General features: G+C 45.2%; 1 protein-coding gene across 1 annotated transcript in view; it reads right to left on the reverse strand.

The window, feature by feature from the left end:
- LOC143368251 (thyroglobulin) overlaps positions 1–25203 on the reverse strand; it is a 28813-nt gene extending 3610 nt beyond the window's left edge. The window contains exons 1-6 of the mRNA XM_076810786.1: positions 24823–25203; positions 7136–7272; positions 3001–3431; positions 1173–1719; positions 731–974; positions 374–642 (exon numbers count right to left, since the gene is read on the reverse strand). Of these exons, the coding sequence (XP_076666901.1) occupies positions 374–642; positions 731–974; positions 1173–1719; positions 3001–3431; positions 7136–7232 (1588 nt within the window). The 5' untranslated portion in view covers positions 7233–7272; positions 24823–25203. The remainder of the gene's footprint in view (positions 1–373; positions 643–730; positions 975–1172; positions 1720–3000; positions 3432–7135; positions 7273–24822) is intronic.
- Positions 25204–25703: the final 500 nt, after the last annotated feature.

The raw sequence follows: 25703 nt of genomic DNA on the forward strand, positions 1-25703 counted from the left end.
ATTCGGAAAATTGACGAAGTTATAGGCATTTGAATGAAACAATCCAGATAGCATGAGGCGGCGCAGCGGCTTGGCCGATCGCAGCGGTTCGGCCGTTCGCGTCGCAGGTACTTATAGCTACCGATAATTACCCCTGATTAGGGAATCAGCACATTTTATACATGTAAAAAACAATAGTTTTTAAACTGAAACTTTTTTTTAAGTAGTTCATAATACTATGTAAAGATAGTAAAAAAACGGGAAATCTTCGTCAAGCCGTTGACTTGTAAAAAAATCCACAAAATTGCCCCCTTAATGTATACCCCCTTTATGTAACTTTAGCTGCGCGAGTTGAATTGGAATGATGCGCTGTCACTGTAGAGAGATATCTTACTGGTCTGCGGCTTCGTGGAGTTCGCTGATGTCATGCAGCACACCGACTGGCCAGCCTCTGGCACGGCAGTGCATCTGTAGCCCTGCGAACAGGTGTTGTTCTCGGAACAGGTCACCGCGTTGCGCTCGTCGTCGATCAAAGGTGTTCCGAAGGCGCAGGGGCTCTTGTAGGTTTTCTTGGGCTTGCACTCTGGTTTCGTGGGGCAAAGGAAGTCGGGGCATCCATCCTCGCGGCTCAGCACGCACTCCTCTTTCTCTGGGCAAGGGAACCTGAGGAAGAATCGACAGCTGAAGTTAGTATCCCATCGTAATAGTTCCTTCGCGAGGTACATTCGAATAAGTGCAACCGCGGGCTCACCCCTCGCAAGGATTATCGCATTCGCAACTGGGACACCCGGAGGCGTCCGTTTTGAACCCGTATTGGCAGACCTGGGCGCACTGCTGGGAGACACAGGATGGAGGCAGCGATCTCCCCTTCGCTATCGATTTGCAATCAACCTTCTCGGCCGGCCCCATCGAGCCAGACATCTTCCTACCATTGTTATCAACGCACCAGCACATCAGACCGTTCCTCGAGCATTGCCTAAGCTCGTATCCTCCATCTAACACCCAAAATCCATAGATGAGCAAATTAACAATAAAAATCAGATAGCTACTACTTAGACCCCATTCACTCGCCCAAGAATTCGCATCTCAAGTCACGTGTACACACACAGACATCTACAGAGTTCGTTCACCCTTCGCCTCAACCTTCCTCCTTTCACCCATCGGATAATCAATTAGCTAAAACTACATCTTACCCTCCATGCACTGGGGAACGTATCCTCGCCCCTGTCTCTCGGAGATGCTCAGCATCTCTGCCAGAACCCTGTCCCGAAGGCAGGCGCTGAGACCCTGAGGAACGGAGCACACGCCTCCCCCGCATCGCTCGCTGTTGCAGCACTTCTGCGGCCCAGGGCACTCCAGATCGTGCTGGCACGAGTTCCCGCAGATCGCTGGCTCCTCCAGCGGACACGTGCCCGGCCTCTTCAGGTTTATGCTGGACGGGCAACAGACACCGTACTCCTGCTTCGGCTCCACCTGGCAGCTGTACATCGGCGGGCACGTCGGCTTCCCGGGCGAATCGCCGCAGAGGAACGGTCGCGGCGAGTCCGTGATTTGCAGCGGCTCGCCCGCCGGGCAGATCGTCGCCAGGGACTTCGCTTTGCGACAGCTGGGGATCGGCGGGCACGGCGGACGGGCGCACGTCACGTCGATCAACTCGCACGTTTGGCTGGCCCCTGGACAGGCGATGCCCAGGCAGGGATCGCGACACTCGCATTTGGCGCAGCCCGTTGTGGCCTCGATCTGTTAATAGGGGCCGTTGATAATTTACGTTCCGCGACCACTGCGGGATTATGCGCCTCGTCCGATAAAATGATCGGTTGTGCTAATTGTGTTATTCACTTGAAGGGGTACTCGCTCAAAAGTGTGTGAAATAAGAGCAATTTTCATGAATTCTTTTCTTCCAAAATCAACGTTCTACATAGTTCTGGGTTTCTACATCTGTTTACGTTAACAATTTTTTCACTTTTGTTTGTTATAAAACATGGAAATATTGCTGATACTTTTATAATTTTAGTAGAGACGTTAGAGGAAGGTATATAGAAGATGTATGTATAATTGAAAGTTAATCGGCCTGTTGGCTTCTAAGAAATCGTGCTGAACAGTTTGAAAAATGTAGCGTCAATCCTCAACTTCAACGTTTAATTTCAAATCTGTGTAACTTCGTTACTATTCCTAATGTCTCAATAAAATTTTAACAAAATACTCAAGAACCTTCATACCAATAGAAAATATATAAAAAAAATCGATTCTTCGAGCGGATACCTCCTTGAGGGGTCATTCACAAAAAGAATGTCCCTACTAAATCAAAGTTCCCCCACCTATCAATACGCTCACCCACTTCGACGAAAGAAAGCATTAAAAAAATATGAAAAAAATCTCTTTGCATTCCCAAAACACGCAGTAACAAATAGAGAAAACCTCAACGCATCAGAAGCATTCTTTTGTGACAAAAGACAGTTCCAAAGAACGGCAATTTCCTAGGGCGTTACAGTAAAAAACGACTTAAGATTTCTCCTGCGATTCACTAATATCCTGATTGAATATACAGAGTGTTCGACGGCACTTAGTACGAAACTGAAATGGACGATTCTACGTGACAAAATAAGACGAAAATGAAGAGGAAGAGAATCGCGCTGGAGGCTTAGTTTCTTAGTTATTAATGTCTACAAAGGTCGGGTTAGAGGCGCCTGAAGCACGGCAATTCGACGACTAGCGGCGCGCGCCGCGTAGGTCAGCGAGGCCGCGAGCAGTGGGGGCCAAAACACGATACTACTACCCATGCGTCTTTGTATTTGACAGCGACTGTTCGCGGCCTCACTGACCTACGCAACGCGCGCCGCTGAGCGCCGAATTGCCGTACTCCAGGCGCTTCTAGCCCGACATTTCAAACATTAATAACTAAGGAACTAAACATGCAAAACACTGTAGGGTAACTCGGAGTAATATGCCACAGTTAACTTTGAAACGCGATATCTCGCAAGTATAAGTAGTCTCCCACTTTCGAAGTGCTACTGTAATTACCTCGAAGCCCAGAGGACACAGCATCCGACAGCTGTGCGCAGGGCACTCCCGAGGATGGTCGCAGTCCACCGCGTCCCTGGTGGGTGCTCTGGTGCCGGGCGCCTCGGCGCCGATCTCGTTCACGCACCAGCAGCTCTTTTCACGCGGATCGCACTGTATCCTCTCGAACTCCCCGGTCTCGTTGCTGCATTTGGGCACGAACTGCCAGGGCCCGCGCGGGCCAAGCGCGCGGGACCTTCTCACGGCAGCCTGCGCGAGCTGCTCGCATCCGGTTAGCTCGCCAACCACGCACTTGAAGCCGCAGGCCGTCTTGCAGCAGCGCTCCTCCGACGCCTGGCACTGGAAATCATTGTTGCAGCCCGGCGCTCTGTCCGGGCATACGTTCTGCTCCTCGAAGGATGGGCATCGACCCGGCGCCTTCAACGATGGCTCTGCAACGCGAACAAAGTGTCCGTTCACCACCAACCGCTACATTCCGCGCCCAAGGACGGCCAATTATCGCGAGGGGGGAGGGGGCTAAGGTGAAAGCAGCGGAATGAATTCGAGGGACTCGGCCACGTGGAGAGCGACCGTGGCAGCGTATATGTACTCTGTACCCAGCATCGCATTCGCGGCGAGGGTTTATAGGTCAGATGGAGCGGATCCGCCGGGTATACCCGCCAGAACACAGAGGCACGAATCCAGCTTTCGTTCTCGAGCACGTTCGCGGTCTAAAGTATAGCGCAACGATAATAATAATAAAAATAGCCGGAGTCGGGCTAACGGTTCCTCGCATCCTACTGCCACACTTACCGCGCGCGCGGCCTTACCTAACGCGCTACGAGCACGCTCCCGACGACTGACTCACAATCAGACAACTACTTGGCCTCTGCTGCCCGTAGGCGGAGTAGGCGCAGGGCAGCGAGGGATCCGTGCGTAGGAGCAAGACGGGTTGCCCGATTAACAGCAACTGCCCCTGGTCACGCGACCCGCCTCTCGTTAACCGCGGCGCAACGATAGACACGGCGCTCCGCCGAGACGGGATCCCCTTTCGGCGCTAGCCAGTTGAAGGCGGGACATTCCATGCGAACTCGGACAGATTTCCGAGTAAGTTTTCGTAGATTGCTGAAATTTGAATATGTTGTAGTCTGTGGTGATATTTAAACGTAACTCAAAGGATTTTTCGCAATTTTGAAAAATGTCGATTTTACAGCTGTTTGAAGTTGCACAAAAGCGGTTCAAATTTTTTTTTTTTAAACTAAAATAATTTTTTCTTAAAACTTCAATGTCTTCTCTATAAGCACCGTAGAGCTCGTCTTCATTCGTTTACTACTTCCATAGATATAATGTATTGAAAAAAAGTTAGCACTTAACTTCAAACATCTGTAAAATCGACATTTTTCAAAATTTCGAAAAATCCTTTGAGGTACGTTTAAATATCACTAAAGACTACAACATATTCAAATTTCAGCAATCTACGAAAACTTACTCCGAAATCTGTCCGAGTTCGCGTAAAATGTCCCAGGTAGGTTTTTCTATACCCGACTGGACACAGCGTAAAGAATTTCAAAGTCGATTCTCACGAAAATGAAGCGCAATATCAAAAAACTTTATTCCTTCTTTTCGACTCATTTACTTATTGTGTGTCGAACAGAAGGAGTAACTTTTTTTTATATCGCGCTTCGTTTTCGAGAAAATCGACATTGAAAGTCTTGACGTTTCGTCCAGTCGGATATAGGGAAACGTACCTTGATCGGCGCACGGCGATTAAACCGCCGCGGGGCGGATAGAGGGTGTCCCCGTTCGAACCGGGTCAAGTGCGCTCTTAAATTTTTACGCGTGCCGGTAGGACAGGTGCGATAAACCGTTGCGGGCCGCGCCGCGAAAAACGGGGCGTTGTCCATTCGCGGCGATTAATGCCTGGAGATTGAAAGGGACGCTGGTGTTATGCTTCGGAGGATTTAATGTTACATAAACGCGGGGACAGATTTAGCTTGAATCTAAATTGAATGGCGCGTTCTTCCTTTGCAGCGCGAGAGACACTCTGTAGATTGAAAAATATGAAAGTTCGCGTGGAAAGTTTCTTCATATTAAAGAATCGCTCGTTGATTAGAACGGCGTGGTATTTAAAGAAAAAAAATTCGAGTGAATTGAATACAGAGATTTCGATAGAGCATACCGTAGCGGGAGCGTGCATGTGCGAACGGCACGTCGATCGACGTTTTACTCTGTCTTTTTATACACCACGCTCTCGGACCGTTATAAATTTCATAAAAGTCTAGTGAAACCTCCGGCACATCCGATTACCCGAATTTCCGGTTCGTTGACCATCGTCCTCTTTCTCCCTGCCTTTCTCGCCCTATTATAGCTACTACGTGGTAATGTACGCTGCAACGGCTGCGTCTCGCTGTTACGACACCTCCGGCGATTAAATTTCGTATAATCCAATGAATGCGCTGATTAAAAAGAAACTAAGGTTCAATGATCCTTTAATTAAATTCGACCGTGCCAACCAGCCGGCACACGTGCTGCACAGAACTCCCCAGAAATGATAAATCAATTAAACACCCCGCTTGCTAATTAACCACTGGGCCAATCGAGTCGCTCCAATTCCACGTCGTCCAGCATTCGCGTGGGTGAAATTCCAACGACTGCGCGGAATGAATATGAGACGGAGGAGTAGGGGAGGGGGTGCGAGAAATGAGAATAAAAATATGGGAGGCCAGCGAAAGAGGAGCGAATCGAGGAAAGGAGACAGACGCGTGGGCGTGGGTGAGGATCGGTAAGAGGAAGAACGCGAAGTCGAGCGTCGGGAGCAGAAGGAATGCGAGAGGAGCATATTTTAACGGTGCGGGGGTAATTCAATTTGTTGTTGCCCCCGGCGGGGGAATCGCATCGGGCCTGATATTTATCGGCGGCTCCTGCGTATCCCGCTGTATGTAACACATTCGGAATCGATTAACCGTCTGAGGCATCCGGCCCGCGACAGGGCAATTTAACCAGGTAATTAACGTCTCGTTGAGTACATCATTTCCCCTCCTACGGGGCCGTGGGCTCGGCCCGTGGCTGCATAATCCGCCCGGCAAATGATTAACTCATCGATTGGAGATGCTCTCCCGTAGCTCGTCCGGCATCGATGTGTCGCGTGCGCCGACGGTGTATCCGAAAAGATTTAATGACGATGGTAATACCGCGGGATATTGAAGCAACCCCCACGGTCGCTCGCAATTTATTATTTACACTCGACGCTTGCACGCGGATTGGGGTTTTAATCAAGGGAGAAGAGCGAGGGGGCAGGGACACAGCCGTCTGCATTCGGGGAATGCTTTGTTGTTTAAATCCGCAATTAATATACGGGGCGGGACAGCCAAAAGTCGACGCGCGAATATTATATTCGCCGTTCAAGTTAAACAGGGACGAACAAATACTCGAACGTGCTGCACCAAATAACTGATGATAATCCTCTCGGAATAATCTACAAGCTCGCGAATTACGCCCGCGCAAAATGGCCACACCGCATAGTTCCGCGTCTCTATTAATGGCAACTTTTCGCTCCCCCCCCACCCCCCAGCTCGAGGGGGCCCTTCAAAAACTCCAGTCGTCTGATGGTAATTCAACTTTCAGCCGCTGCTGGAGGGTAAATACCAGCGAGCAAACTCCTCGAAAATCTACGCCCAAGAACGAGCGCTCGGAGTGGGGGTGCGGATAGGGGGGGATAAGGCCACTGGGAGGTTGGCTTTCTTGCCTGGCTGATTTTCGCAACGTCAAGGATGAGCCCGCCACAGGGCGAAGACTTTTCGAAAATCCGATCACGTTCGCGACGTCGCATTATATGCAGATGCACGCCCGGTTTCGAGAGGCTTGCTTTCCTTTTTTTTCTTTCGCCCCCTCCTTTGCCCCGCGGTGCACGTCCCAGCCGTTACTGCTTCGGTGGTCGAACGTGAACACTGAGGGAGCTCTATTGTTTGCTAATGGCCGAGCTCTTTCAATAATTCGGGACCAATCATTACGGGCTGGCGAGCTTTGCACAGAGCGGGGGAGCGAACGGGAAGGGGGGGGGGGAGAGGAATCGTTGAAAAATAAAATAAGCGGATGGAGAGGGTAGTGGGACTCGGGGGGGGGGGCGGATAAAAAGAACAAAAAGAGGAGAACGTACCTGCTGTGACCGATGACAAGGAAGATAGCAGCAGGCAGGTCGATGACACCCACACAACGGCGCAGGCTAGCCCACCGTTGCAGAAATCACGGCGCATCCTCAGCGCATCAAGTGATGTTATTAATCGGCCGCTATATCTGCAATTATCGAGGAAAAGTGAATAGACGTTAACGGACTGCATTGGACGACACTTCGATCGATGGATGAGATGAAGAGTAGATATATCAGACTTTCGGGGGTGCGTACGAGGCTCGAGTTTACCGATCTGCCGTGTTAATTCGAAAGGGCGTATCTGCAACTTTCGCTTGAATTGAGTTATTGCTGCCAGGTAGCAGAATAATAGTTTATCTATTTGTACATTGAATAATAAAGCCACATCTGTATTAAACCTGAAGATAAGGTGAATTTCCCAATTTCTGATCATTTAAGAGGTTACTTGTCGGAAGGAAGGTGTAAAAAATTTGTTTGCGATCAAAATTTGCAGAGTAATTGATTAATTCTTTAATAATCAATCAACCAGTCGAAAATTATTTAAGAAAAATATTTCAAGATGTTTAACTACTAGTAATTTGTAATTAAATATAATGCTTTAAATGTCTGTATTTCTGCTCACCATTTGTACCAATTTCTGCTCACATAATATGTTGCCTTTTCAGGTTAAAATAGGTTACATCTTTTATGGAGATGTTTTATAACACAACAGTAAAGCATAAAATAATGATAAACTAAAAATAAAATGCCTTCGAATGGAAATAGAGCATATATTGAATTGTGAGATTATGTTGCTAAAATTTTGGTGAGTAGAAATGCGGACACGACGGTGATTCACTTGACCCTAAACCTAATCACCTGTTTTCTACTTAAAATAATAAAAAATAGTAAAAAATCTAAATCCAGAGCACAATACGGTGTCTGTTTTTTGTTATTAAATAAGAACTTTTACTGCAAAAACTATTTTCTGCCCAATTATCGAATACCAATAGTGACCCTGTTCTTTAGCATAATCAGCTAAAACACGGTGGAAAAATCATGAGTCTCGCATTTTAAAAGTTTTTCGTAAAATACGAAAAATACGAAATGAGCAGAAATGGGGACATGAGCAGAAATTGGGACATTCACCTTATAACAGTTTGTATTTCAGACGTATTTGAAATCGATGCCTGATTTTGGGCGTATCTAGCAAAGTTTCCTTTGGAGTTTACATTTTACGGGTTTGTCACAAATATTTATATAGATATCTTTAATATTTAACCTAATCTGATTTGTATAGCATACCGATGGCATAGCACAGAATACTAAAAGTCATTTACCTCAGAACCACCTTTTGACCAGGTACGCCCTTTCGAATTACCACGGCAGCGATTTTCTAAGAAGATTGCGTATATCTAAGGGCCCCGCGCGGCCAGGGCCGAATTAAGACGCTTGGAGGCCCTAAGCAGTTAAAAGATTCGAAGGGTCCCCTTACACAGGGTGATCGCTTCAACGCAATGAACGATTTATTAGGCATTTCCGAGAATTTTACTAAAAAGTATTAGTAACAAAAATTAGATTCTAAAATTCAGCAAATTTCTATGGTGCCTCCCTTTTTCCCGATGCCCTAAGCACGTGCTTATTTTGCTTATTGATTAATCCAGCACTGCGTGGGGCGTGCTATGTTGTATAATTTATAATTCTCTGAGCGAATTCGGCTTTCGTGGACACGAGTTTGCACGTAGTTGTTGTAATAATTCATTATTTTTATGGCATTTAGATTGTCCCAAGGAATTGTGGTGCTGAAAAATTTTCAAGAGAACGAAGTCCTTTGAACTCGTCGGAATTACTCCCGACTGGCGGAGTGGGGCCGAAATGTGGGCCGGAGGAATTAAATTCATTAGAACCACCCTCGACTGGTGAAGTGGGACCGAATTAAATTCGTCAGGACCACCCTCGACCAGTGGAAGAGTGCTAAAATACAGACCACGCTACACTGTACTTTCCGAGTGTGTGATTTAGGGTACGTTTATGTTGAAGCTGCGATACTAAGAAACTATAAGAGCGTCGATCAGATGGCGGCAAAAGTTGCTTTAAAACATCTTTTCTTGGTCTGTTTATAGTGGAGCTGCGACAATAGTACAGTTTCATTAAGCTTTCGCAAAGATGAACCATTTAAACACGAGCGATTCTGAAGGAGAATTATTATTATCTTCAAGTTCCGTAAATTGGGACATCGAAAACAGTCTACGCAGTAAACGTAAACACTGTGTTGCATTTATTTTCACGGCTACTTCATCTCATAACTTATCTGAAAAATCTGTTACGTATCAACGATGAAAACGGCGATAATAGCGAAGAAAAATTTAAAAAAAAATTAAAACGGACATCAGAAAAATAAAAATGCACTAAAAAGTAAAAAATTATTTTTTCCCTTATTTAATCTACGACTCTCATATTTCTTAAGTCGGCGCCAGATTTACACAGTGCAAATGATGAGGCGCCGACTTAAAAAATATGAGAGTGGTAGATTTTAGTCTTATTTATAAGGGAAAAAATTATTTTTGACTTTTTAGTGCATTTTTATTTTTTTGAAGACGGTTTTACTTTTTTCTTAAATTTTTTTATTTCTGACTTCTTAGTTTCATATATATTGACACAACATACCGAGGAGATATGCGTGTACACACATAAAATAATAATAATAATAATTAGGTGACAATGGGCTTTATTATTAACCAGAACTGGCAAAATATTGGGCCATATGCTGAGGAGATATGCGGGAACAATCATAAAAAAAATACATACGGATGGAAAAAAGGTAACATTTGGTTCTCGATGCTTGTCCATTACAAAATTATAGAATACCTATATTTCTACGCTTCGCTTTCATCGTCGCCCTGATCGTTTATCGCAGCTCCTACATAAACGTACCCTTATCTACGTCTTCGCTCCGTCGAAGGCCTCCCATTAACCTGTCGTTGACTTAAACACAGCGAAGTAACGCTTGGTGGTAGTTGCAGATGTTTGTTTAATTAGACGCAAATTGACGCCATTCCGCTAGCCAAGCAACAAACGTCCCACGCGGTACAGAGTGAAAAGGAATTATTCGACGGAACAATTTAACCGTCTTCAGAGATTTCCGAGAGCAAGCGTTCACCCCTGATGAGCCGTGATTTGACGCGTGTAGTAAATTCACTCGTCCCTGTTTCTTTCCGTACGAAACTCGCTATTAAACTTCCTCCGCCCCCGCGCTGTTCCCCGCGTTCCGCGCCAATAAAGTCGATCCGTAATGGAAAAAGTTTCGTCTAGAAACCAGAAGTCGCCGGCTCGCCAAGCGAAACCCGGGTGGCTTTCGTTTCTCTTTGAAATTATCAAATACCATCCGTTCCAGGCAGCCACCCAAGAGGTGATAAAGAAAGAATATTTTCAAAGACACCGCGCTAGAAACTTCCTTCCACCTCGGTCGATGATAAATTGGGGGAGCTGAAATGGTGTAAATGGTAAAATTAGTTTTTTACATGTGAAGGGCGTTAATTACTTGCCGAGTAAACGGCGAAAAGTGGTGGAATAATTTATTTTACCAACGTCCCCGCGGTTGAAAAGAAAATACTGAAAATTCTCACTCGAGGTGCTTACGCCACTTTCGGCATTCACCATTTAAACTCCTCGATGGAAGAACACGGGCGTTCGGAAGCTTAATAAACAATTACAATTGGCCACGAATTATTATTACACTAGACATCGCGGTGTAACGACGGCGCAACGGGCACGAGCGTAATCTTAACGCGATTATCGGCGTAATTACAGAGAGACGCTCGAACGGCCGATGCTCAGGCGTTACAGTCTTTCGCGTTGCATTATTCATACGGGCAGGATACCACCCTAAATTCAAAGGCTTCCCAAAGGATGTAACCGTCGGTAATTTCACCGTCGAGCGGCCTGGCCCCGTTCCCGTTCAACCAGCCCCGGAGTAACGCGCGTAAAAGCCCCTCTACTTTCCGTGCCCTCATCCAGCCGTCGGGCCACGCTGCTCGCGTTACGCTGCACAGAGGATGAGACAATCGATGCAAGTATAATATCCGCCCTGTGACAGAGACGCGGCCGCGCCATTCTCAGGCGAAAGCAGCAGTGGTAGCACTGGGCTTACCTTGAATCTCCATGAAAAATCTTAATCCCCCGATGCCTTTGCCGAGGGGAGCCTCTGGGATATAACTCGGAGATTAAAGCGAGGAACTGCGCGAGGAGATTGACTTCGGATGGCCCGCGCTCCGCTTGGACTCCAAAGAGCGTGGCAATGTTTCCGCGATAATTGAAATGAAAAATTCTGTTTACGTAAGAGAGAGGAAAGTTGAACGCGAGGCACAGATTTGGCAGCGAGAGGAGAAGATTTTAACTGATAAGGGACAAGGAACGAATCGAAACCAACCTTTTTACCGATACTTTCTGTCCGCGGTGTCTCGGGTCCCGCACACCGAGATCAAGAGACACGGCAGTGTCTCGCGCTAAGTACACGCACAGCGCGAGACAGAGTGTTTATATTACGCCACGATCCGCTATGAAGAACCCTTCGATTATCGAATCTCAATAATGGTTGATCCGAGTAGATTTTGAATGGTCTTAATGGATAGCTTGGGTTTGATTTGCATCAGAAAAGTGTCTTCGTTTTGTTCCTACGTGCTTTATGAGCTGAGATATTTCAATGCAAAGTTCCAATTTGCCGAATTTTGTGTTCTAAAAGATTAAGCATCGTCGTCGTGAAGTATACGAAAGAGGGGAACATGAAAGGATGAGGAAATGTATCGCCAATTCACGCAGCATGAAAAAGACAAAAAGCAGCTACGTTCAGGGCGCTAGTAACGTAACCTAGCTAGTGTCAAACCAGCATAACCTGCCCAGTGTCAAATAAGGTAAGTTGTCAATATTTTGAAATGTCACGAGTTTTTATACCGTGTAGGACACTGAATTATTGTATCAATTAACAAGGTAAGTTGTCAACGTTTTTTAATACATTTTTTATGTAAACTTGCAAGTTGTATGGAGAAGGTTCAACGGAGAAGCATCTTGTTTCGCACAAGTTTCTGGAAATTTGTACCACGCTTGTACAAAATAATATATCGCAACATATTGCATGTAATTTGCCAGATATTTTTATACCAGCAAGTTAGTTTTAATTTAGAGTTTCTATGTAAAGCTTATAGAAATGAAGGGGCGCATAGGCTTGGATAAAAATTAAGGGGACGCACAGGCTTAGAGGTTGTCCAGAGAAGGTTAGATAGACAAAGGAGCATCTTCTGTTGCACAAGTTTCTGGAAATTTGTCAAATAAGGTGAATCGACAAAATTTGTCAAAAGATATAGCATTAAGAATTAAGAAAATTATAGTCGATTGCTTGCAATGTAGAGCAAGTCACATTAGTAAAGAAAGTACGCTGAAAACACATCTTCCTTGATTGTTTTCAATCTTTTGTAAAAGACATTCGTAATACTTTAAAATCCACAGTAGTTGCTACGCTATTCAGTAATTTTATTAGTTTCCCATTAACAATATTAATTTAATTCATCAATAAACATACTAAATTAATTTTATCCCAACACCAATAAACTGTGCGTTAAAAATATTGGATCTCTTCGTTCATTTTTGCTGAATTGTTACCATTAGCATTTAAATATTCTGCGACAAGACTTTCTGCCATACGCTCTCACATCCTTTGGACACATTTTGTAGTGTCTACACTTACTATCGTAAAGGGCCACTCTAATTCTATATAAGTTCTATATTATGTTGTAACTAAAATGTGGATTTTATATATTTACAAATAATCGAAGCAGAAGATGATGCAGTGTGATCTACCAGAGAACAAAATTGTTTGTGACATAGTATTATATTAATTAAACGATTTTATTCAGCTTCGATCATCTGTTTGCTTCTTGTATGTGTGGTTCGTATCTGAAAACTCAAATTTAAACCAATTCCACCAATCCAATTGTCTTGAAGTTTTGCAGGCGTGCATAGTTTGGATAACAATACAATATATTTTAAAAAAAAAATAACCCCTGAGGGGGTGAAAAAATTATCCAGTCATCAATAAACACTACAAAATGTGTGAATTTAGCTTTACAAAACTAATGACATACAAAAATTGCGCCAATTATAACAATGGCTATTTATACAAACAAAAAATGTATTAAATAATATTAAGCAGGTATATTTTTATTTTATACAAATAGATATTTCAATACCAATAAATATTTTATTCAAAATACTTGGCGCTGCGCCCCGAATTGGTGTTGCTAAACTGAATAAATATGTATAAATTGCATTAATCTTTTAATATATATGTAATAAATATGTATAAATTGCGTTTCTAATATGTATATATTGATATATTTTAGATTGTAACGTAATTACTGGAAATTATTAATACTAAGCCAATTAACATTTTTTCGGTTTCGCAGCGCCAAGTATTTTGAATAAAATATTTATTGGTATTGAAATATCTATTTGTATAAAATAAAAATATACCTGCTTAATATTATTTAATACATTTTTTGCTTGTATAAATAGCCATTGTTATAATTGGCGCAATTTTTGTATATCATTAGCTTCGTAAAGCTAAATACAGCACATTAATAAATTTACGACAGCTTTTTTTTCGTTCGTCTGCGCGCGTGCGCGTATACTTGGCGCACTTTTTTGTAGCTTTTTTTAAAAAAGGTAATTTTGTGGAGATTAATTTCACGGCGAGGAACCTCGACGAGCACGCCGGGGGAGCACTTTATAAAGAAGAATTTGTCGAAGCCGTGGGGGCGGGAAGGAAAACAAGTCTTCCTTTCTTTTTGCCCGGGAACGGCGGCCGACGGTGGCCGACGGTGGCCACGATGAAAATATCCACGGGCTGGGGGATAAACGGGGGTGGGGGATCGTTCTCGTCGAAGTTGTAACGAGGAACAAAGGGAATGAAAAGAAACGAAAGCGTCCCCGGCAATTCGTAGAGACCGGAGCCCGCCCGACTTCGCCTCATGAATAACGGAGGGGAACGCATTAGAATATCCCCCCGCGGCATAACGAATAAGGAGACATAACTTCCATTGTTATTCCCTCCTTTTTCTTCCCTCCTCCTCGGGCTTTTTAAGCAGAGGATCCCGAGTCGCGGCGCATCCCGACGACTCGAGAATACTTTTACCTAGAGTGCCACTCGGACGTGGAATTAAAAGATTATCTCCCTCCGCGAAAGCGCGAGACGGCCGAGCGATAAACCGGCGCGGCGGGCCGGCGTCCCTCAGTTGCAAAATTAATCGGCGAATAAACGGGCCGTCTCCGATTTCCGGCAATTAGTTAAATTACTTCGTCCCTCAGCTTCACCTATCCTTCGTGGAGGAGCCTTCCCTTCGTTTCGCAATCCTCGCCACACTTTGCATATTAGAAATTATCGGGCAGTGAACCGCGAAGTGCCTTCCCTCGTTGCTATATTTGATAGTCTAACACCTCGCGCCGTGGGATCTGTTTTTTAGAGTTGAATGGGCTCTGACCAGGGCTCGAAAACTATTATAATATCGATTTCGGTTCTCCAAACGGTCACGAAGAACCTTTATTCTGAATGACTGTTATGAGGAACCGAAATTTCCAACTATTATCTGTTTCAGTTACGGTTCCTATTTCCTGCCTCGTATCGGTTCCATAACCGTTATTTTTTCGGTTCTATATCGGTTCCGAAACGGTTCTAGAATTATAGTAGCTGCTGATTACTGAATATGTGCATATTCTTTACAAAATCCTTATAGAAAAAGAAGAAACATTTATCATATATAATAAATCGTTGAAATAAATAAATCAACTTCATATTTTTTACATTCACACACACTATATCATTCAGAATAGGAATATAAAGTTTCTCCTGTTTCTATGAGGATTTTGTAAAAAAGATGAACATCTACAGCAATCTACAGCTACGACAATGAATGAATATCAATTAGGGAAAAGTCGATATAAGAACTGATTCTGGAACCGTTTCGGAACCGATATAGAACCGAAAAAAATAACAGTTATGGAACTGATATGAAGAGGGAAATAGGAACCGTAACCGAAACAGATAATAGTTGGAAATTTCGGTTCATCGTAACAGTTATTTGGAATAAAAGTTCTCCATAACCGTTTCAATCAGAACCTTTATATAACAGTTTTAAACAGTTACTTTCGGAACCGTTTGAAGCCGTGGCTCTGACGGTGCAGGTGCTTCGGGGGCACCTCGAAGACGGTCCACGTCACCGGGCGATCGCCTACTCTCCCAAGGCCAATAGGCAGGATGTGGGTCAGTTCGTCATCCATGTTCCTTCCGGGTCGCGGCGGGCCTGCTCTCTCGCGTTTAACTTTCTATTGTCGTACTCGGACGATCCCGGCGATATGACGGCTCCGTCTGCGTCATCGGTGGAACACTTTCGTGGGATGGTACCTTTAAACGAGTTCCAGAGGAGGAGGACATCCGCGCCGGATCGCCTCCGGGTCGTCGACCGTCGGGGACCGCGAATGAGAACCGGAGACGAATACCAGAGGCGCGAGGAGAACGTTGGACCACTTAAAAAAGGAGCCCCGTACGTGCTCACATCCTTGTTCGAGGGCGATAAGTAGCTCAGTGGTACGAGCGTAGGTTTAATGAAAATAGAAAGTGGCGAGCGTTTGGATCGTCGATACAGTGTACCTACGTACAACGTCGATCATTGATCCGATAGCACACTTTACCGCGCGCCTCCGTCTAACGCAATCTGAACATCTGAGCATCTTCCTCTCCGCCTCGTACCACCGTTCCTAAGCCGCTCTATACAGCGTTGAAGAAGGTAGCTATAAATTTCTAACCCCCAGAAATAAGATCGCCTCTATCACCCTCACAGCTCATTTCCGAACCCACCTCGCGCGAGCATCTCCCCTATTTTTCTAACTTTACAACCCTCCCCTCGGGTCAGCCCGCCCCGCGCCGAACGTGCCTCCGAATTTACTATCACCGGCGCGTATTCCACTTCGGCGCAGCCTTCTGTATTATAGATCGCCGTTTCACGTCGTTGTTTTACAACTTCCTACATTGTTCCCCGACTTTCTTTCGCTAGAAAGCGACTTCGTTCCTCACGTCGGTGATAGAACCCCGATGTTCGCCGAGGCCGAGGTTAACACACCGAAAAACCCGAGCGAATGGTAGGCGCGTTGCCGCGGCTTGACGAGACCGCGCGAGACTTCTCTCGGCTTCTATCCCGGGGGTCAGAGAAGCGCGAGGGAGCCCTTTAGCAGCGGCATTCGCCGGGGAACTCGATTCTGGAGAGACAATAACGGCTATTATGACCCTCGTACGAGAAGTCGCGGCCCGCGGAATGTGCGCGGCTAGGCGATACCAGCGCGCCATTAAGAAAAAACGCGCGGCAACTTGCCACTCTAACTTCCCCGGTGGTTCCAGGCAGCTGAAAATGTCGCTCGCCGCGTCAAGCTCTTGCGGCGGGGACGTTTCGCAAGCCTGCAACAACAGCTGGCGAGCTAACGAGCCTGCTCTTTCTCACCGCGGGGACGTTATTACGCTACGCTGCCGTTACTGCCTCCATTTCCAGCGGACGACGAGCCTCGCCGTCAGGAAAGCCTGCTGCAGATATTAACCCTCGTCTGCGACGGGTCCATTTCGTCGCAACCGTTACACGTGTTAGTCGTTAGACAATGGTGTGACTTTTATAGGAGAGTAAGAATTTCAGGTGGCAAGATTAAAGTTTGAGAGCTTTACTTGTACCGCAGGTAGGGGAGACCGGGGCAAAGTGACGCGGAAAAAAGTTTGAAGTCGAATAAATTTTTTCCCTTTCAATAAAAATGTGTGGAAATAGATTTACAATGTAATTTGAACATTACTATTGATAAATGACGAATAGCAATGCTTAAAATAAAATTAAAGTATATTAAAATTCAACTTGAAAAGAAAATGCCAAAACGACCAGTTTACCACATTATTATCTGGGGTAAAGTGAGCTGAAATAAAATATGAGTTTTAATTGAGGTTATAGGTAATTATTAACCTCTTGCGCTGGGATGACGTGTGTAGCACGTCAGTTTCTGTTTTTTTTTTAACCGTGGTTGTCAAAAACTTTGGCAGATTTTTCATTTTTTTTTGAGGTTAGATTCTGTTCCATCACCCGCGTGGTTTGCCAGCTAGCTAACAGGTTAGGTTCTTGCGCACATCACTCGCGCATCTTTTCTTTGCAGCTCAGTTTACCCCGGTCACTTTGCCCCGACTATGTACTCAGTGGAAAATTAATTATTTAATAATGTTAGGATTAATGTTTTCTCAAACGCGTGTACATGTATGTTTATAAGCTTGTTATAAACACGCAGAAAAAATTTGGAGTTAAAATAACACATTTACGACTCATTTATCCAAAAAGCTAAATTGAAAAGAAAGCCTCTAAAACTTCATTTTTAATTTTTTTAAATGAATTTCCATTTTTCGATATCTGAATGTGCATAATTATCATTATGGTATTACACACATTTATTACGTCACCAAAATTTGTAAATATATTCTATTGTTAAAGACTAAATTAAGAAAGCTCATTTTACCCCGAGGTTCACTTTGCACCCGTCTCCCCTACTCCCTTCGTTACTAGTGTTACTCGTTAACGTTAGGAGCTAGTAGAATCACTTTAATAGGAAACTAAGAATATTAGATGATAGGATCAAAGTTTACGGTTGAAGCTCTTTGAGAGGCTCGCGTAGACGCATTTCCGTTACGGGTCAGAACGGACCCGCGTGGAATTATAGATCCAGCGAGTCCTAAAGCGAGTCCTAGAAGTTAATTGAATCGTTACGTGTATATTCCGAGTAAATTCAATGGAAGTTACCTACCTCCAGTGATAAGTCCTCTATCTCCGCACGTAATTAAATGGTACAGAGCACATTTAATACCATAGAAGCTTGCGCGGGGGATATTCTGTTAAAATGGGACCATAACGTTGATGGATTCGCCCGCGACTTGTACTTTGTCGAGCGTACGCTAATGGATGCCCGTCTGCTGCTCGAATTCGAGGGGAACGGTAGGTATCCGCCATCTGTTTCGAGGCGGCATCGAAAAACTTCCACGCTTGAACATTTACGCTTTCAGGCGGTATCGTGCGTCTTCAAAATCAACTTTCTTGCCGCTTTCTCTGGGCAAATAACTTCAGCGGGAGAGGGAGAATGAGGGACGCGTTTCGAAACGAGTTAGCCTCGAAAGTAGACCTATATTCAATTCTCTACTCGGCGATCCGGCCGTGGAGACTCTAAACCGAGCATCCCCGATCTTATTTCTCCACTTGCGACATTCGATACCCAAAAGTGACCGCGAGCGTTTTAAGGCCTATGATCACGCTCTGGAATTCATAATTGGTAATCGTCTGTAGCGTATGCGATCGGCAGTGGTTGCAACGTACATAGCTCATTACCATTGCAATATGGCCGAGGTCTCCAGAGCCCGGCACGTGGATATGTATTTTTCAAAGAAGGCTACTCTAAGGCCGCCCTAATGCATCTGATTTCAATATTTTAAAAAGTAGTGGCGCTGTCCACGCTCGGGGAATCAGGACCTCGTAAATATGTGACCTTTTCACCCCAGCATGCCCCTCTGCCCCGGGAAGCACGACAACCAGTATCGCGAATAGTCACCCCGAAGCGGAGAATCGTCCCCGAGGGTCTGGCTCTCGAGGGTAAATCTGCCGGCGCTCTGGAATTGGGACGTCCTCGAAGCAGAAAGACGAGAGACGCGATTTCTGCTGGAAAATAGAGAAATCTCCGCGCGTTTTCCGCGAGCTCGTTTATCCGTATTCATTCGAAGCTGTTCAGCGCCCCCGTTACGAATCTTTTAACCCTCTTCGCTCCGCCAATCCTCCTCACCCTCTCGCTAGATTGTCAACGACGTCTCCCATCCAGGGTCCAATACCATCGCGCTCCGTCCCTATTTCAGAGGCACAACAGCCAAGGGCATGTGTCGCGTTACAGCCTCCAGTCGGAGCTCCGGGAAAACTTCAAGCCCCATCGAGCCCATTAACCGTTCAACCTCTATCTCACCCCGAAAATTTCTAAGAATCCACCCCCGGCTAACCGAGCTAGCCGCGCCCGAGAATTCGCGGGCACATCCTGCAATCTCCACGTCAGTCGTCAGTCCGCGTCGCAGTTTTTCTTCTCCGTTCCCGTTCCCGTTCCGTTCTCCTCCCGCGGAAGCACAATGCCGCGAGGCCGTCGAATAGAAAGCACACACGAGAGCCGGAACGTTGCGTCACACACGGTGCTCGAGGAATGTTCTTCGAGCATTCTGCCGTTGTTATTCCACTGTTTTTTCCCTCCTCCGCGCGCGCGCGCGCGCGTGCTGGATGACAGCTCGAGGATGCTCCTCCTTTCACACTGCTGAGCACAATAACGGGGAGGGGGAGGGGAGGGGGATGGTATCATTAGTAGCGCGTGGAAAATATGCGTTTTCCACGCGCGTGTATACACATGCCCAACTTTCTACCGCGGCCGGCACGCTCAGAAATGATCTGGAACAAGCGATTGCCGCGTGGAAGCTTTCCGCGTGCGATCTGTCGGCCGCTGGCCGTGAGAAACGGAAATCGACGGCGCGCGGCCGGATAACCAGATTGGGACACAATGGCCTGACAAGGGAAGATCCCGAACCCGGAACATTCAAAAGATTCTGAAACTTCGTGAACATGTACGGGATTTCCTCCTTTGTTGCAACGCAATTTTTGTTCGCTGGCCAAATTCACTCGATGGGGGTGAAATTAGCCCCTGAAAATTCGGCTAAGGCGAATGTTATAATTTCTGCTCATGTCCCCATTTCTGCTCATTTCATATTTTTCTTATTGTTATGTGCGTTACGTATGTACTATAGTTGCAAGAAAATAATTCTAAATTATTTAAACATTTACGCGAATGTTGCACGAGCTTGGGGCAATACGTACATCGCTATTTTTCATGAGCAGAAATACGGACATTTAGAGGATTATATATTTAATTACAAATTACTAATAGTTAAACCTCTTGAAATATCTTTCTTAAATAGTTTCTGAATTGGTTGATTTATTATTAAAGAATTAATCAATTACTCTGCAAATTTTCATCACAACAAATTTTTTTATACCTTCTTTATGACGAGTTACCTCTTAAATCAGACATTCACCTTATTTTCCGATTTCGTGTTATAACTCGGGAACTGTAAGAGATAGAAAAAAAGTTTCAAGACAAAAGTTACTACTTTTAATTAGATCTATCATTTGGTAAAAAAATTATTTCACAGTTCACGAGTTATAACATAAAACCTGAGAATAATCGGATTTTCAGGGGTAAATTACACCCCCTTAGAGTGAATTTGGGCAGCAAACAAAAATTCCGTTGTAATCAGGAGGAGATTCCCTACATATTCACAAAGTTTCAGAATTTTTTGAATTCCCGGGTTGATGTTCCCTTCTGAGGCGGTTTCTTAATTTCTGAGTGACACTCGGGCTCGACGCGTCGCGATACCCTTATTTTCGTCTTCTTAATTGGTAAGATATTCGAAGTTGATGGGTGGGCGTGTGTTAAGTTCCTTGTTAGACACTTCAGTGATACAGCGTCCTGTTGGTTTATCGTATATTTTAAGGTAAAATTATCTCGCGCAGAATTCATAACGGAGGGGTATGGGCAGTGGGGTTTAAGAAAAATGGCAAACGTTCTGGAAAACCAATAACACCAACTTATATAATTCTTCAAATGAATAACTTTCAATTAGTAAAATTACAGTGAATATTATCAAAAATAATCTTACTTCAAAAGATACAGACTGTGTAATTGATCGAATTGCTCCTAATATCGAATAATTAGAATTCGAAGCCCACCCACCAATCATTACTACCAAATTTTATTCTACAACCATTAAAAAAAGAATGGATAGATTAATCAAGCTGTTACAGATAATAACAAGATTAGAATTACTCTAAAATAATATAAACATAAGTTCACGCGTAACAGAATTACAAATAAATCTGCGCGCGTGTGGTAGAAAAATTATGGGAGACAAAAAGAAACACAGTGTTTGGATAAAATCATAATTTACTCCGGAGGATTACTTCAGGGGCCCAGGCGGCAACTGCTTATCAGTCGCCCGTTAAATCCGCCACTGGGTTGCTACAAAGTCAGATGCAATTATTCTTTTCTGTCGGACGCACGCGATATTGACTATTTCTCGTGGAGAATCTAATTTCTAGGAAAAGCTCCCGAAGGACGCATATCCGCGTCTTTAATGATCGCAGGGCCGGCGCACAAAGCAGGATAAACGGTTCCTTTGAGGAGAACCGCGGGCTACGTGGCCGGGCCGCTTTCTTCGTGGAATGCTATTGGAAATTCTTTGCGGCACTCCCTGGGAGGAAGCGAGCGGTAACTCCGCGACTACCAACGGCCTGGCTATAGGCTCCGAAAAGCTTCGACTGTGACGTCCCTCGAACGCTCGGTACCTAGTCTCGAAAGTCCCGATGCGCCTTCAAAGAGGTGATTTTCGCGAGTGTCAGGAATCCTACTCATCGTCGACCTACCAACAGTTTCGAGGCGCATCGAGGCACTTGAAAGTTATGGACGTTGGAATGATGCTTGAAATGACGCAGATAGGCAAATATCTCGCGCAGAGTCGCGGGCAGGGAACCGTGTTGCGTTAAATATCAATTACAGAGTACCTAGGCAGCTACGCGAACGGGACGGGTCGAGGCAGGCGAGGAGCAAGAAGTACAAAGAGAAACTTTAAATCGGCGACGTTCCGTTTGCGTGCAAACCCGCTGCCAGGCATTTCAGCGCTTTTCAACGGAGCCGGGGCTCGCTGCGAACGAAAGCTGCGCGGTGGAAATAAACAGGGATATCGTTAATAACGGTGCACGCGAGTGAAAAAGGAACTTGATGAAAGAGCGTACGGTGCTTCATGGGAACTGCGCATCCACTCACGAATTCCGCATTTCATAATAATCGCAATTCCCATCGGAGATGTTGCGCGCCGCTCGAAATAATTACGCGGGTCCAATCGTATTAATAATCAAGGGGCCCGTTTAATGCGCTCGCGGCTTCGTTCGGCCTCAAACTTATACACTTGGGTAGGTATATCTTTCATAGAATTCCAGTAATAGCTGGCGCGCTGAGTCAGTGTTCAATCCATCCGGGTTGCAGTTTAAACGAACGAAGCATGCCAGCAAATAAGCGGAGTAAGCGGAGGCAGGCTTTCCGATCGCGTAGCCTCGAGGGCAGCAAAAGGTAACTCGCGCTGCGCGACCTTAACAAAAGGCACACGTAAGCGCGGCGCGGGATGAGAATGCGAAGAAAGCACGAATGATTAATACCCGGGACGCATCACGGGGCGGGGAGGATGCTCGGAGGAGCGTGGCTGGAAATTCTTCGGCGAGCGCCCCGCGGGCTGCGTACGGGGGCCGCGGCCCACGGTGCGCAGGAAAAACGGTCGCGTACAGCCTGTAGAAATTGCATTCTGCTCGCCGGCTTTAGAAAGTACACGGCCAAGTGGACACGTATGCGCCGTGGATTTCGCGAGAATTAATTGACTCGGTAATTCGCGCGGACCGTCCGTGCCGAGGATTCACGCCGCGCGAGTCGTTGGATTTCACGCGGCAGCCTAGAAAGAACCCGGGAGCCGCGAGTCTTCGCTATTCGAAAACGGGCACGCATACGAGCGCGCGGAGTGTCGAAAGGCAGACGGTCTAAGTTTCCTCGGAAACACGCCAGTGCTCTAAAGTACCTACCCAAAGCAAAAGATATTCCTGCAGACGAGCCCGGGAGGAACTGCTTTGATGATTTATTTAAAGTAAACCACGATTTGATATTTAAGGTAATTGCGGGACAGTTGCCGCACCTTAGGCAAAATTGCCACCGGGTCTAAATTCTGCAATGAAAATTTGTTCCGATGATACATGTTATTAGTTGAACATCTTGTCCTACTACTGGCACTGAAGGAAATCAGAATTTTAATATTTGTCACCCTTCAAAAATTGCAACTAAAAACATCCACTTTTTAGGAGAGACGCCGCGCGCGCGGGAGTGGTGTCGCATTTCGAAAAACGTTTAATTTTCCATTTAAATTTGTTAATTTTAACTTTTAAAAAAAAAAAATAGTAAAAGCAAAGTAAAATGAAACATCTTTTTAATTTATACAGTTATAAAATACAATGAAATTGGAAAAATAAATAGGTGCAGATATTATTTCTGCTTTTCTAAATTTAATTGTGTTTTCTTCTGCCTTCCACATTCATTACGCATAAAATAAAAATAAAATGTGAAAAAGAGTGAAAAAAGCCCAGAAATATGTTTGGATTATCAGATGTGTCATTAAAAAATAAATAATTTGCCTTGAGATATCGCGGTATCTATTTTCAGACACTTGTTTTGTATCTTTAACATTAAAAGCATCGTTTAGTCGGGTACCTTTCGATACAGTGCGCACAAAAGTGCGGCATCTATCCCAAATACCCGGAAGAGGCGCCGCACTTTCGTATTTCCAAGTGCTATTTCGAATATGACCTATTCTGGCCGAGAAATATTCCACAGAGTTCCTTTAACGTATTACAAAAGTTACATCACGAAAAACTATGAATTTTTAACTACTACGATGGCAAAAATAAACTCGACGTATAACTGTTGAGGCAAAGTGCGGTTGACTTACCTCGAAAAATAGCAAAATCTTTAAAAGTAATAATAGAAACACGTTCTCGCTTATTAATCTAACCCAAACAAACAGCCTAAAGCAAATAAAATCGACAGTGCTGTATTTTATTACCGACAACCCTGAAATATCGAAGGTGCGGCGTCTCTCCCAGTGCGGCATCTCTCCCGCAATTACCCCACTATTTACATATCTTTATTTACTATTCCGTTTCTGGCATTGGAGATGGTCGGGGATGAATCCCGCCAGTTGCTTGGGATATTCTGAATAGATAGAAGGAATAGACCTTCCCTTAAAACCTGCGTCGCAACACTGCTGCGAATTCCCGGAATTCCAGCCCGAGAGGCACTTCCGCTCCAAGAATAATATTTTAATGAACTCTATCAACACGAACTATCCCTGCAAATAGACCGTCCGTAGAACGCGGGCGGTGCAGCTTCTGCGCGAAATGAAAATTCGCCGTGCCGCTCGGGGGACGTTTTTAATCAGTCGCAGTAAGAGTGAAGCGCAAAGAAAAAGTTCCCATCGAGTTAGAAGCTAGGAATCCACTAAAATCTTCCCGAAGCAAACTCTAACGTCCAAGGACTTCGGAAAAACTGAAGAAACCCCCGTTCACTAAACCGATCCTCGCTCGGTTTACGAAAGCAAATTTCACGAGTAAGAGAATCGAGCAAAAATAACAGAGCGTGTATACAGATCGAATCCCCTCGATTTCTATTGTCCACGCGAAATTCCAAATATCGCCGCAGAAGCACCCCGCCACAAGAAAAGCACGTTCGCTCTCCTACCCTCGAATAAAAAATTCCCATCGAATCAGAAACTAAGAGTCCACCAAAATCTTCCTGGAACAAACTCAACGCCACGGAGGCTCCCAAAAAGTCCTCGCTAATCAAAACTCACTCGCACCCCCGAAAACGGGAAGCCCGCTTAGACGAACGTAGAGCGCGTCGAAGGAATTTCAGAAACGAGAGGAGCCAACGAAAAATTAGGAGGTAGCGCTCTATTTTAACAGAGCGTGGCTAAAAGATTGACTCACCTCGATTTCTATTATCCACACGCGATGAAACGCGCAGCAAATTAATCCTGCTGGCGCCGTCAGTACAGTCGCACGATATCTCTCGCACTGTCCTGTCGAAATCGGCTGGTTTATCGGTGCAGACTAGTGGTTTGTAACACTGTGCGCGGGCGTTGTTTGGCAGAAGCAGAGGCAGACTGAGAGAGAGAGAGAGAGAGAAGGAGAGTGTGGAGGAAGAGTCGTAGAAGCTTATTGGATCAAAAGTCGCGGCTGAACCGTTCGGAGTAAGCGCGCGCCTTTCGCTGCTCAGTCCGCGCCGAATGACGTTCGTACACTGTCCTGGCTCGGTGCGTTCGTCGGAGCCGGCCTCGTATGATGACCCCCTTCTAGAATCTCCACGGCCCTGCACGCCAGCCTCTGGACACACTGGCGAAACGAACAATCCCGATCCTATCCGATTCGATCGGCCCCATCGAAATATTTCCATTGATCTTCCACTCCAACCCACCTGCAACTGTTGGCAGCAATTTTTTTTCAACCCCTCCGCGCGTCGCATTAGTTTCGCCGTCGCCTCACCTGCGGCCGAGATTATTTCGGTCTCAATGGTAATTTTAATTCGGCTGCACCTACATAACGACTCTGCTTTAAGGTACCTATTGATCTGCGGTGGAGATCTTAAGAGAGGGCTCGGTTATTGGCAAGTATCGTACACCGTTGTTCGTGAGTATTAAGGGGAGGTTCCGGAATAAAAGTCGATTTTTCTTTTATTTCATTTTTCGAATGTTCAAACTTTTGGGAATACTTGGTTAAAAGGATTTGTTGAAAATCGTAAAATTCCCGATGTTATAGGCATTTGAGTAGCGGCAACCACGTAAAACTTTAAACGCGTTTTTCTCGAAACA

Source organism: Andrena cerasifolii, chromosome 4 (assembly GCF_050908995.1).
Source record: "Andrena cerasifolii isolate SP2316 chromosome 4, iyAndCera1_principal, whole genome shotgun sequence".
Classification (NCBI taxonomy): Eukaryota; Metazoa; Arthropoda; class Insecta; order Hymenoptera; family Andrenidae; genus Andrena; species Andrena cerasifolii.